The sequence below is a fragment of the Diabrotica undecimpunctata genome, chromosome 4 (assembly GCF_040954645.1).
Source record: "Diabrotica undecimpunctata isolate CICGRU chromosome 4, icDiaUnde3, whole genome shotgun sequence".
Classification (NCBI taxonomy): domain Eukaryota; kingdom Metazoa; phylum Arthropoda; class Insecta; order Coleoptera; family Chrysomelidae; genus Diabrotica; species Diabrotica undecimpunctata.
The window spans coordinates 74,620,278-74,633,288 of record NC_092806.1 but is presented as its reverse complement, the minus strand read 5'-3'; the positions used below and the strand labels follow the sequence as shown (position 1 = coordinate 74,633,288).

At 28.3% G+C, this 13,011-nt stretch overlaps 1 protein-coding gene across 2 annotated transcripts in view; it reads left to right on the top strand.

Moving 5' to 3' along the window:
- Positions 1-6,696, top strand: part of LOC140439684 (uncharacterized) — an 81,152-nt gene extending 74,456 nt beyond the window's left edge. For both annotated transcript variants that reach the window (XM_072529763.1, XM_072529762.1), the window contains exons 5-6: positions 2,317-2,532; positions 6,331-6,696. In XM_072529763.1, the coding sequence (XP_072385864.1) occupies positions 2,317-2,532; positions 6,331-6,480 (366 nt within the window). In that variant the 3' untranslated portion in view covers positions 6,481-6,696. The remainder of the gene's footprint in view (positions 1-2,316; positions 2,533-6,330) is intronic.
- The last annotated feature ends 6,315 nt before the right edge of the window (positions 6,697-13,011 follow it).

Below are 13,011 nucleotides of genomic sequence, written 5' to 3'. Positions count from 1 at the left end.
CTTAAAGGAAGGCAAGGGTGCATACTTACTTCTGTTCTAAATTTTTCTTTATTATGTAGTTTGTTCTATGGACTTACTCTGTATTGGGATGGTCTTCTCTAAATTTAAATTAGTGTGATGGAGTTAGATCTTTAGCTCATGAGAAGTTATTTTTAATAATAGCTTCTGGTGTAGCTTCGAAATTACAACGAGTAAACATATGGTCAGTATTACTGTGAAATTCGTAGAGTTCAGCCACGACTTGATTGTAAATCTCTTCTCTATTTCCGTTTTTTTTATAATTCCTGCAGTTTTGTTTTTTGCGGCTATTTAGTTAATGTCATTTTCTTATTTCGTTTATTTTTTATTTCTTTTGCTACAATTTATTCTCTATAATAAATAAATGACTTGCTGCATTTTGAACATATTTTGTCTGGAAATTCATAGGCTTTTTACAATACCTTATAAGGTACCTTTTAGTTCACGTTCACTGAAAAACGTCTATAAAGAAGGTGGAACTAGCCACATAATCAGGTCAGATGAACATTAAATTACATAATTAGAGTAACGAACATTATAATTCTTAAGGCACTAGGTCGATGATAAAGGATGTTTTAAGGCAACGTACAATTTCCCAACTCGAAAAATAGTCCTTAGGCCCTGAGAGGTAACAACCATTTCAACAACAGTTAGAAAACAACTGTATATTTTTAGATAGGTAACTTTAAAATGTAATTTAGGATTGTTGATTCAAAGAAAAGAAAAGAACAATGTGCAGTGCGGATTACTAAGATTTTCTCGGTGTGGTTTATAGGAAGATTAATAATCGTAATTTTTGTCGACGCTTCCTGTAGGTTGATAGGAGAATATTATGTTTTTCGAACGGAACAGGAATTTTGATTGACAATGGCTTTTCGATAATTTCTTAGAAGAGATTGATTAATTTTGCCTTTATCATTTACACGAAAATTTTTGTAAAAATTTTTGAAACAGGCGAAAGACGAGCACCTTAGAACAAATTTTTGAAAAGTGTGGTTTGTCAAAGTTGAGAAACAGTGAATTTTTACCAAAGGTAATTTAATAGATTAAGAAGAAAAAAGTTGAGTGAAAGTGTTTGCTCTACGTATCCTGGAGAAGTATGAAAAAGGCAAACGTTATTTGCATTCCTCAGACGTGGTCGAGAATTTTATGATCCTGATTTTGGTCCGAAGAAGACAATCGATTGCGGTTTTCATTGTAATTTATATTGACAAATTTTAGAAGAAAAACTTGGTTACAAAGTCAGTTTTTCCATGTAGTATATTTTTTTAAACAAGAAAACTGTCACACATATTTTATTGCAGACATTTTGAAAATCAATTATCAATATTATTAATTAAAGGATAGGAAATAATACTGTCATTAAGAATAGGTTTATAGATCTGATCAGATAATAATATATATTATACTTTTTTCATTTACCAATACTTAATTTGTGTAATTTTTTGCTTCGGTATATTCCATATTTCTGTTTTTTTCATATGTCAATAAATTGTGTGTTTTTTTAAACTTGGGTTTTATTTCCAATTGGCTTCTATAAATTTAAATGCAATACAGAAGTGAGATGTGAAGCACTAATAACCATGAGAAATTAATTTACATAATTAAAATTTCTTTTAACTTTTCTATGAATACAAACATTTATTGTATTTTGATAACGATTTCCGAAGTGGAAATTGAAACGTCAATAAACTTACTTTAACCTTTAATTGTGCCTTATTCCCATTTACATAGTAATTACTTTAAAATGCCACAAGAAAATAGCTTTAGAAAAATATTTGGATCTGCTCCCCATCGTAAGTGTGATACGAATCGAAGAAGATTTATTCCTTTTTTGTTTTTTTTTAACTATGTTATCTATATGTTCTTTACAGAAAAGCTGTCTATCAAGAGTAATACCCAAATATTTAACATAACTTTGCACTGGATAGGAGACATTGTTTATTAAGATGTGGTTGGGTATTTATTTTTGTTTATTTATAAAAATACATAATTTAGTTTTGGAATCAGAGATATTTAGTCCAGATAATTTACTCCATGTTTTAATATGTTTAAGGCAAATAGATAAAAATAAATATATTTGTTTCTATTTATTATTAGTATAACATTATTGTTGGTAATCTAGCGTAAAAGATATAGCATGGTATTTTTTAGTATTCTATTCAATTACTATATGGCTATCATTGGGCATAAAAAATTATTTTTCTTGCAAGTACGATAAGATAGATAAATATCTTAAAATATATTTTATATACGTATCTTAGGTATTTAGTAAAACGATAATAAATTTATTTATAGGTACATTTGATTTGCATGCCTCCAGGGGGAGACAACATTTGCGAAAAATCATCCGACTACCATTTTGTTAACGATTTCTTATACAAACCAGTAAATCTTGAGGAATATCAGCAAAAACCTAACATAACTTTAAGATATTCGGATAGATATTATCCCGAACAATACAGAACAAGGTATAACGAAGACGACGATGCTCCAGTGCAACATCAACACTCGGTAAGTGAATATTACAATTATTAAGATCACATTTTTGTATTCTTCGTGTTTAATGTTTAGAATTTATCAGGATAACAATGATAAAATTTGGACATTTCAATATTATTTTATTATAGAGTCTATCTAATTTACTTACCGTTGCACGTCATTATCATTGACAGAGATCGAAGTTGACATAGTTGCCAAAGTATAAAAAAATCCTGAATCCATTTTAAATCAAATAGGTCACATATTTATTGCAAAAGTGGATTATTCATTATTATTAAGGATTATTACAACAAAACAAATTAATATTTAATGTAAATAAATAGAAACAGAACAAGAGTTAAAAAATAATCTTGTTAAAAACAATTTAAGTCGCTTGTAGGCGTCGTATAAAGATGTAAAATGAAATACTTAAACAAAAAAAAAAACACTTTTTTCATTACTTATTAACAATAGTCAACACCGCAACTGTCAAATAAGTGTTACCAATTTATGCCAAAATATCACCTTCCTTCGATTACAGTTAGAGTGTGTTCCGAACAAATGTTCTTCATAAAAATGCTTTATAATGCATTTATACAAATTAAATGAAACATAGTATTGTGTATTGCTTTAAGTTAACATTAATAGAAATCTTTAAATATTATTTCTACGCGTATATAATAAAATATATCTCGTGGCTGTAATGCCAGTGTACTTGGCATAGTGATTCTAAAAAAGAACACACCTACCGCCTAAATATTTCGTGTTGGTATCATGTGACCTCAAGGGCTATGATGCGGATGACGTGCAACGGTAAGTAAATTAGATGAAGTAGATATATATATATATATATATATATATATATATATATATATATATATATATATATATATATATATATATATATATATATATGTTTGTTTTACGTCTTAGCTTCGCTAAATAATTATTGTTAAAAAGTAGAGTATGTCATCTAGTCATTATTGTTCATTACTCACTCATGTTAAAAAGGTCTTTTGAACTAACCAATTTTTTTATTTTTAGTGTCATTTTTTTAGTCAGATTCATATTTAATAAGAATACTCATACAAAAATATACTTTTAACACAAACAATTACTAACTTATCCTATTCGTTATATTAAAAAAGGCTATGAAATAAGTTCATGTAGCTGTCTAGTGTCTTATTTAGCTTGACCAATTCTGGAATGTATTGCGTCGTTACTCCTTGTTATTTCGACTCTCAAGTAGTTCAAGATTTCAGTTGCTATTTCCCATTTCAATTTGTAGGCTTTCTGATTTTTTTCCTTCAATTTAAAACTCGTTTTTTTTGTATATTAATTGTAAGGCCCCACTTTGCGTACTCCTCTTCCAGTTGTTTAACCATAAAGTCTATATCGCTGATCGCTCTAGTCTTTAGATAGAATGGCTTGATCGTCAGCGAAGTGTATCGTGTACAATATTTCGTCTTCGATTGGGATGCGCATATTACAGCATTTTGTTTTCCATACTGAGAGCGTTCAGATATATGTAATTTGAAGAGTGTAGTTGCTATATAACAGCCTTGCTTTAGACCCTTACCAATGGGAATTTCTCTGGTTAATTTGATTACAGTTTTAATGTTTACCGTCATATTTTTGTAAAGCTGTTTTACTGTTTTTATATATATTTTTTTGTTTATTCCTTTCTTTCTAAAACTATGTGAGTAAAAAGGTTGAAGCTATTTTTCAATAACTTTCTTTAGAGAAAATATATCGTCCGTACAGGATCTGCCTGCATAAAGGCCATTTTGTTTCTCTACAGCTTTCATCTCGTTTTCAATTTTATTTTTTATTATTTTTTTCACAGAGAGTGAATTTATGTCACTTAGCCATCTGTAGTTTGAACAATTCGTTCTATCTCCTTTTTTGTAGATATAGCTAATATGTGTTTTTGTCCAGTTTGGCGGTAAGTCATATTCTTTATGAAATAAGGTAAAAACATACGCTAGTAATTTTTGTAGTACTTGTGGGCTGTGTTTAAGTAATTCGTTCGGTGTACCTTGTGGTCCACATTCTCTTTGGTTTTTTATATTTCGTATTGCATCTTCGACTTCCTGTATTGTTATTTCATCATCTTCATCGTATTCTACTTCATATGTTGTTGTAATGGTGTTCGTGAATCGATCTTGTTTCTGCGATCTTGTTTCAGTCAGAAGTTGTGAGTAATGTTCGATACAAGATCTTTCTTCTTTTAAATCCAATCTTCTTACTTCTTTTTTGGTTGTTCTCAGGCTTTTTACCGTTTTCCATATTTCTCTTGATCTTGTTAACCCTACATTTTTAATAAGCACTTCGCATTTACTTCTCCAGAAAACATTTTATGCTATAGTTACAAGATTTTTCACTTCTCTATTTGATCTTGATTGATAAAATTACAATAACAAAGGTATTGGCAACTTTTAATTTTATTGGAAGTGATCCTCATTTGCAAGTGTCATCTCGATTAGAGAGATTGGCAACTATCATAGCCATTCATTTAGATAAAGCTTATTTAGAAGTTTTTTTGAGGTGCAACCGTATAATTCTCTTGTATTGGGTTCCTCTTCCAACATGTCTGCTTCACATACTCCTTCTGTCTTATATTGTCTCTATGGCCTTGGATTATAAGCCACAAAATATTATATTTCTTTTTATCTATTATATGTCCAATATATTAAAGTTTATTTTTTTTCTTCATTTAACTTCTTTTCTTTTTTTATTCCTTTTTAAAACTTTAATTTTCATAACGTGATCGACCCATGAGATCTTAGAATGTATAAAATTCTTTTTTTAATCCACAACTCAAAGATCTAAAATTTTCTCATCGTCTTTTATCGATTCAACTTTCATAATTTAACTGCATAGTATAGCACACGATATACGTAGTGGCACTTTGCCTCATGACCAGTAACCCCAGTGTTGGAGTCTTACTTGGCTGTGAAGTAAATTCCGTCGAAAACTTAAACATCCTAGAATATTATCAGCAAAAATGTTTATGTTCAAAAATGTATTACGGAATAGCTTATCGTTGACATTACTAAATATATAATTTACAGCTTACGAGTAACTATAATTTGAATAAATAAACTATTGTAATTGACTAACGAACCAATATTATTCTGAACTCCGTTTATATTTTCTTACCATACCACCTATGACCATATCGGTCGGCTTTGCTGTGCATGTGTAAGCAAGGCCACGCTTGGGTTTTGCAAGTTTGCAAGCTCAGATATTTTGTTAAACTTGACTCACTACGTGTGTCCCTGATTCTGATTAAAAACAATTCTAATTAAAACAATAACGCAATGTATACCATTACTTCGGGACTTTTTATGAATCTTTAATATCTTAATATCTCAATTTCACATCACATCATCCCTTCTAAATAAGGTTTTCACCTATGACGATATCGGTCAGCTTCGTTGTGCATTGTATTTTGTTAAACTTGACACACTACTTGTGTTCCCGATTTTGGTTGAAAACAATTCCAATTAAAACAATAACGCAAAGTAAAATATTACTTCGGGATTTTTTAAATCTTTAATATCTTAATATCTCAATTTCTCACCACAGACGGTGTGTGTAAAACTGACTGTATAAATAATTTATACTTTGTGTCATTACAATCTTTCACGTCCATATAACAGAGCTTTGATTTTATGCATAAATTATCTGGCACTTGATATAAATTTGATTAAAATCTTTGCTCGTTATATATCCAAAGTAACAGTGAATTTTACAGTGAACAGTACCAAAAATATTTCCAGTTCAAAAAAATTCTATTATTAATTTTTTTTTTATTTAATGTTTTAGATTCGCGTAACTGGACAACCACGGTTCCAATATGTTTCACCCACAACTTTGAGACCTCAGCAGGTATACAGATCTCCAGAAGAAATTAATATTTCCCTCCAACAGAGACGGCCGTCACCGCAGCCATCTACCCAATATGAAGAATATTAGTAATTAACTTTAGCTATACTTAAATTTAATGTATAATATGTATAAACTCTAGATTCATATTGCGACTATTGTTTCTTAAATTATACTTATATTCAGATATAGCTTTAAAATATTTTTAATATTGAATTATCATTATATATCATATCATATCTTTCAATCAATCATGAAAGGAATTCTTAGAAATGATGTTCACCTATTATTATATATATATATATATATATATATATATATATATATATATATATATATAGATATATATATATATATATATATATATATATATATATATATATATATATATATATATATATATATATATATGTGTATATATTTCTTGTATCTTAACATTTCTCTTCCTCTCCCTCTCCTTCTCTTAAAGGAGATGTGACTACATTACTAACATTTTGTCATTTAATTTTCTTCCTATCTTTAATCTTATATATGTAATTATTGATAACTTTCTATTTTCGTACATTACTCTCTAAATATTTTAATATTTTACAATATCATGACTCCTATTATTATACCATCTTAACTTATCGTGTTTATCTCAGACTGTGAAATATCCTACAGGTAAAAAAAAAGTTAACTTTTTTGATTGATAATTACTTACTTTCTCTGGGCCGAATAGCTCAGGCGGTAGAGTACCTGACTTCACGCAGAAGGTCGGCTCTAGCAATATATACAGGCTCCAGGACGACTTGAATAACATGAGTACTTAAGGTAAAAATCAGATATAAAAATACACAGTCGAAGCGTACCACTACCACTCTTACGTTCCTGGTATACTGTAGGCCTAAGAAATAGCAGACTATCCTGTTATAATCATCTCACTATACTTCTATTTACCATAATTTAACTAACCATATTACTTTCTTTACTTATGTTACTACCTTACTGACATACTATCCTACTATCCTGCTATCTCTCTATTTTACTGTTCTACTATCCTACTACTTTACTATCACACCATGTTACCGTCTTACGTTACCATCTTGCTATCTTAATATCTTACTATCTTAATATCTTTCTATCTTACTATGTAACTAACTCACTATGTTGCTCTCTTACTATCCTACTATCTTACTATTTTACTATCTTACTATTCTACTACCCTACCATCTTTGTATCTTTATATCTAGGTATCTTACTATCTTAGTAACTTAATACCTTAAAATCTTACTATCTTACGATCTTACTATGTTACTCTCTTACTGTTTTGCTGTCTTACTATCCTACTCTTATCTTACTATCTTACTATCTTACTATTTTACTATCTTACCATCTCACTATTTTACTATCTTAATGTCTTAGTATCTTTTTATCTTATTTACTTGTTATCTCAATCTATTCTTCCTATCTCTTTATCTTACCATATTACTATCTCACTATGTTACTATCTTATTATCTTACTATCTTACTATCTTACTATCTTACTATCTTTCTTATCTTACTATCTTACTATCTTACTATCTTACTATCTTACTATCTTACTATCTTACTATCTTACTATCTTACTATCTTACTATCTTACTATCTTACTATTTTACTATCTTACTATCTTACTATCTTACTATCTTACTATCTTACTATCTTACTATCTTACTATCTTACTATCTTACTATCTTACTATCTTTCTAACTCCTATTTACTATCTTACCATTTTACTATCTTACTATTCTACTATCCTAACCATATTTGTATCTTACTATCTAGGTATTTTATTATCTTAGTACCTTACTATCTTCGAATCTTACTATCTTACGATCTTACTGTGTTTTGATTAACTATGCTGTCTTACTATCCTATTATTATCTTACTATCTTACTATCTTACTATCTTACTATTTTACTATCTTACTATCTTACTATCTTACTATCTTACTATCTTACTATCTTACTATCTTACTATCTTACTATCTTACTATCTTGCTATCTTACTATCTTACTATCTTACTATCTTACTATCTTACTATCTTACTATCTTACTATCTTACTATCTTACTATCTTACTATCTTACTATCTTACTATCTACTACCCTACCATCTTTGTATCTATCTATCTAGGTATCTTACTATCTTACTATCTTACTATCTTACTATCTACTACCCTACCATCTTTGTATCTATCTATCTAGGTATCTTACTATCTTACTATGTTACACTCTTACTATTTTGCTGTCTTACTATCGTACTATCATACTATCTTACTATATTTTTTTCTTACAATCTTAATATCTTACTATCCTACTATCTTACTATCTTACTATTTAACTATTTTTATATGTTTCTTTCTAACTATTTTACTATCTTAGTATCTACTATCTTACTATCTAACTATTTTCAATCGTACTATCTTTTTTTCTTACTATCTTATTATCTTACTATCTTACTATGTTACTAACTCACTATGTTGCTCTCTTACTATCCTACTATCTTACTATTTTACTATCTTACTATTCTACTACCCCAACATCTTTGTATTTTTATATCTAGGTATATTACTATCTTAGTAACTTACTACCTTAAAATCTTACTATCTTATTATCCTACTATCTTACTACCTTTTATTATTATCTTACTACCTTCTGTCTTACTATATGACTATTTTATTATCTTACTATTCTACTATCTTAACATATTTGTATCTTACTATCTTACAATCTTACTATGTTACTCTCTTACTATTTTGCTGTCTTACTATCCTACTCTTATCTTACTATCTTACTATCTTACTATTTTAGTTTCTTACCATCTCACTATTTTACTATCTTAATGTCTTAGTATCTTTTTATCTTATTTACTTGTTATCTCAATCTATTCTTCCTATCTCTTTATCTTACCATATTACTATCTCGCTATGTTACTATCTTATTATCTTACTATCTTACTATCTTACTATCTTACTATCTTACTATCTTACTATCTTACTATCTTACTATCTTACTATCTTACTATCTTACTATCTTACTATCTTACTATCTTACTATCTTACTATCTTACTATCTTACTATCTTACTATCTTACTATCTTACTATCTTACTATCTTACTATCTTACTATTTTACTATCTTACTATCTTACCATCTTACTATCTTACTATCTTACTATCTTACTATCTTACTATCTTACTATCTTACTATCTTACTATCTTACTATCTTACTATCTTACTATCTTACTATCTTACTATCTTACTATCTTACTATCTTACTATCTTACTATCTTACTATCTTACTATCTTACTATCTTACTATCTTACTATCTTACTATCTTACTATCTTACTATCTTACTATCTTACTATCTTACTATCTTACTATCTTACTATCTTACTATTTTACTATTTTACTATCTTACTATCTAACTATCTTACAATCTTACTGTCTTACTATCCTACTATCTTAATATCTTACTATCTTACTATCCTTATATCTTAATTTTACTATCTTATTATCTTACCATCTCACTATCTTGCTATCTTACCTACTTAATGTCTTAGTATCTTCTTATCTTATTTACTTCTTATCTTACTCTATTCTTCCGATCTCGTTATCTTACCATATTACTATCTCTCTATGTTACTATCTATCTTACTATCTTAGTATCTTACTATCTTACTATCTTACTATTTTACTATCTTACTATTCTACTACCCTACCATATTTGTATCTTTCTATCTAGGTATCTTAATATCTTACTATCTTAGAATCTTACTATCTTACGACCTTACTATGTTACACTCTTACTATTTTGCTGTCTTACTATCCTACTATTATACTATCTTACTATCCTACTATCTTACTGTCTTACTATTTAACTATTTTATTATCTTTCTTTCTTACTATTATACTATCTTACTATGTACTATCTTACTATCTGACTATTTTACAATCTTACTATCTTTCTATCTTACTATCTTACAATCTTAGTATCCTAGTATCTTACTATTTGACTGTCTTACTATCTTACTATCTTACTATCCTACTATCTTACTATCTTTTTATCTTGGTATCTTACTATCTTACTTTCTGAATATCAGACTATCTTACAATCTTACTATCATGCTATCTTACTAACTTACTATCTTACAATCAATCTTACAATCTTTGTATCTTAGTATCTTACTATTTTACTATCTTACTATCTTACTATTCTGCTATCTTACTATCTTACTATCTATATAAATATATATATATATATATATATATATATATTATATATATAGGTATATATATATTTATATATATATATATATATATATATATATTATATATATATATATATATATATATATATATATATATATATATATTATATACATTTATATATATGTGGGTATCCAGCCACATATAATTTGATTATATTATATTATCCATATGTTTTCAGATTCTACTCAGACTTACTATTTTTAAAGCTATGATCTTGATATTTTTAATATTCTAATAGTTGGTAGGACATTTAGATATTTATATTCTATGATAGATATTATATTTTTATGATTGGGACTTAGTTATATATGTGAAATAATATGGTTTAAAGTTGTATTATCTTTGTTAGATAATATTTAAATTTGTGAAACCTGGTATGAGCGACAACACGAGTATGAATCTTAGTTTTATTATTTTAAATTCCTAAGTGAGTTCTAAGTTAAACTGAACTGTGTACACATTGTGCTATTAATTATAAAAATGTGTAAAACGTTATTTAATAATTACATTATTTTTATAGATCAATGTCATAACTAATAAATTACAATTTTTAAGTTATCTTTAATGTGATTTATTGATTCGGTTTTTTATGGTTGGAAGTTGAACCATTAGTCATACAGCCAGCCACACATCATATACAGTGCCAGCCAAAAGTCCACTCCTCCCGTATCTTTTGAGTGTTTATACTTTTGAATTTGAAATATTACTGGATATTATAAAAAGAATACCTACATGTAGGAAACAGAACCGAAGTAAAAGTTCAAATAGAAAAAAAAAAAGAATCTATAAACACTACAAATGGAATCAGACATGGAAGCCCAGTTGTAATATTTAATCTTTTATATTTAATATAATATTGAGATTTTTTAAGCTAGTAAAATAAAAAAAAAACATACTCGGACAAAACGGCAAACCAGGACATAAAGATAATATGCGATGCTGATGACGCGTTTTTGATCGAAGATAATATCCAAAGATTACTACACGAGTTTAATACCAAAGCCAAACGATTTATTATGAAAATTTTATCACTTATAATGAAAAGTTTAGTATTTTTAAAGGAACCAATAAGGTGAAAACTAAAGATTCAAACCAACTGATAAAACAAGTAGGTATTAAAATTTAAATATATGGGAATAAACTTATTGAGCAACAATAATATTGAAGTGAAAGTAAGGAGATCAGTGACACAGTCAAGTGGAGAAGCAGGGTGCTACAATGACACAATACGGTGAAACAGACACTTAGAACTAGACAAACAAGCATAAATAAACAATTCTGTAATCAGGCCTGTCATTACATATACAGCAGGAATAAGATTAGATACAAGCACAGATATTTGGAGACAAATGAGATGAGAATACTACGAAGAATGACCGGAAAAAGCCTATTAGACAAAACAAGAAGCAATGACATGAGAAACCTATGCAGATTAAACAATATTAATGTATTTGTACAGACACAAGCATAGATATTTGGGGACAAATGAGATGAGAATACGAAGAAGAATAACCGGAAAGACATAATCCTATTAGACAGAACAAAAACTAATGACATAAGGAACTATGCAGAATAAACAATATTAATTTATTGGTACAAGAAAGAAAAAGAAAATGAACCTGTCACATTAGCAGAACGGTAGAGGACATACTAGTTATACTAGCCCTGGAAAGAAAGAGATAAAACGAAATTATAAACAGGAATGGGAACAAAATGGGCAATTTGCCTATATCACAAAAGAGGAAGAAAACATTGCAGTTAATTGAAAAGTTACATTGAGATTACATTTTTGAGAGGACGCAATTACCTTTTTTGATATGTGGGTTGGTTAGCATAAACTTAAGTTTAAGTTTGTAGGGTCGCCATTCTTGTCCCCCGGTCGCCATCTAGGAAAAAGTAAAGCCAAGAGTTTTCGCGCTGTATCTCGTAAAGAAGCAATCCTAGAGAAAATTATATGGGATATTATTTGTAGCAAATTAAATTTTCTAAATATATATATTTTTTTATTTATACAATTTATTATTTTGTTAACATTGTTCTGTGATTATTACGAGTAGTTTATTATCTACTTTTTCCCGACCATCTATGAGGTAAAGTTTGAATGCGCGTTTTTAAGTGGTATTCCCATTAGGCTTAATCCACAGACAATTTATAAGTAAGATAATATTGGTAGTAAGTAGAGGTATCTTGGTCGGGGTTCTTATTGCAGCTCAAATACAAAGAATTAGTTAGTGGAGTACTGAAGATAAAGAGAAGAGAAGTTAGAAGAAAAAGAGAAGGACAATAATTTGGCATTACCCTATTTTTGAAGGAACAGGGAAACCTT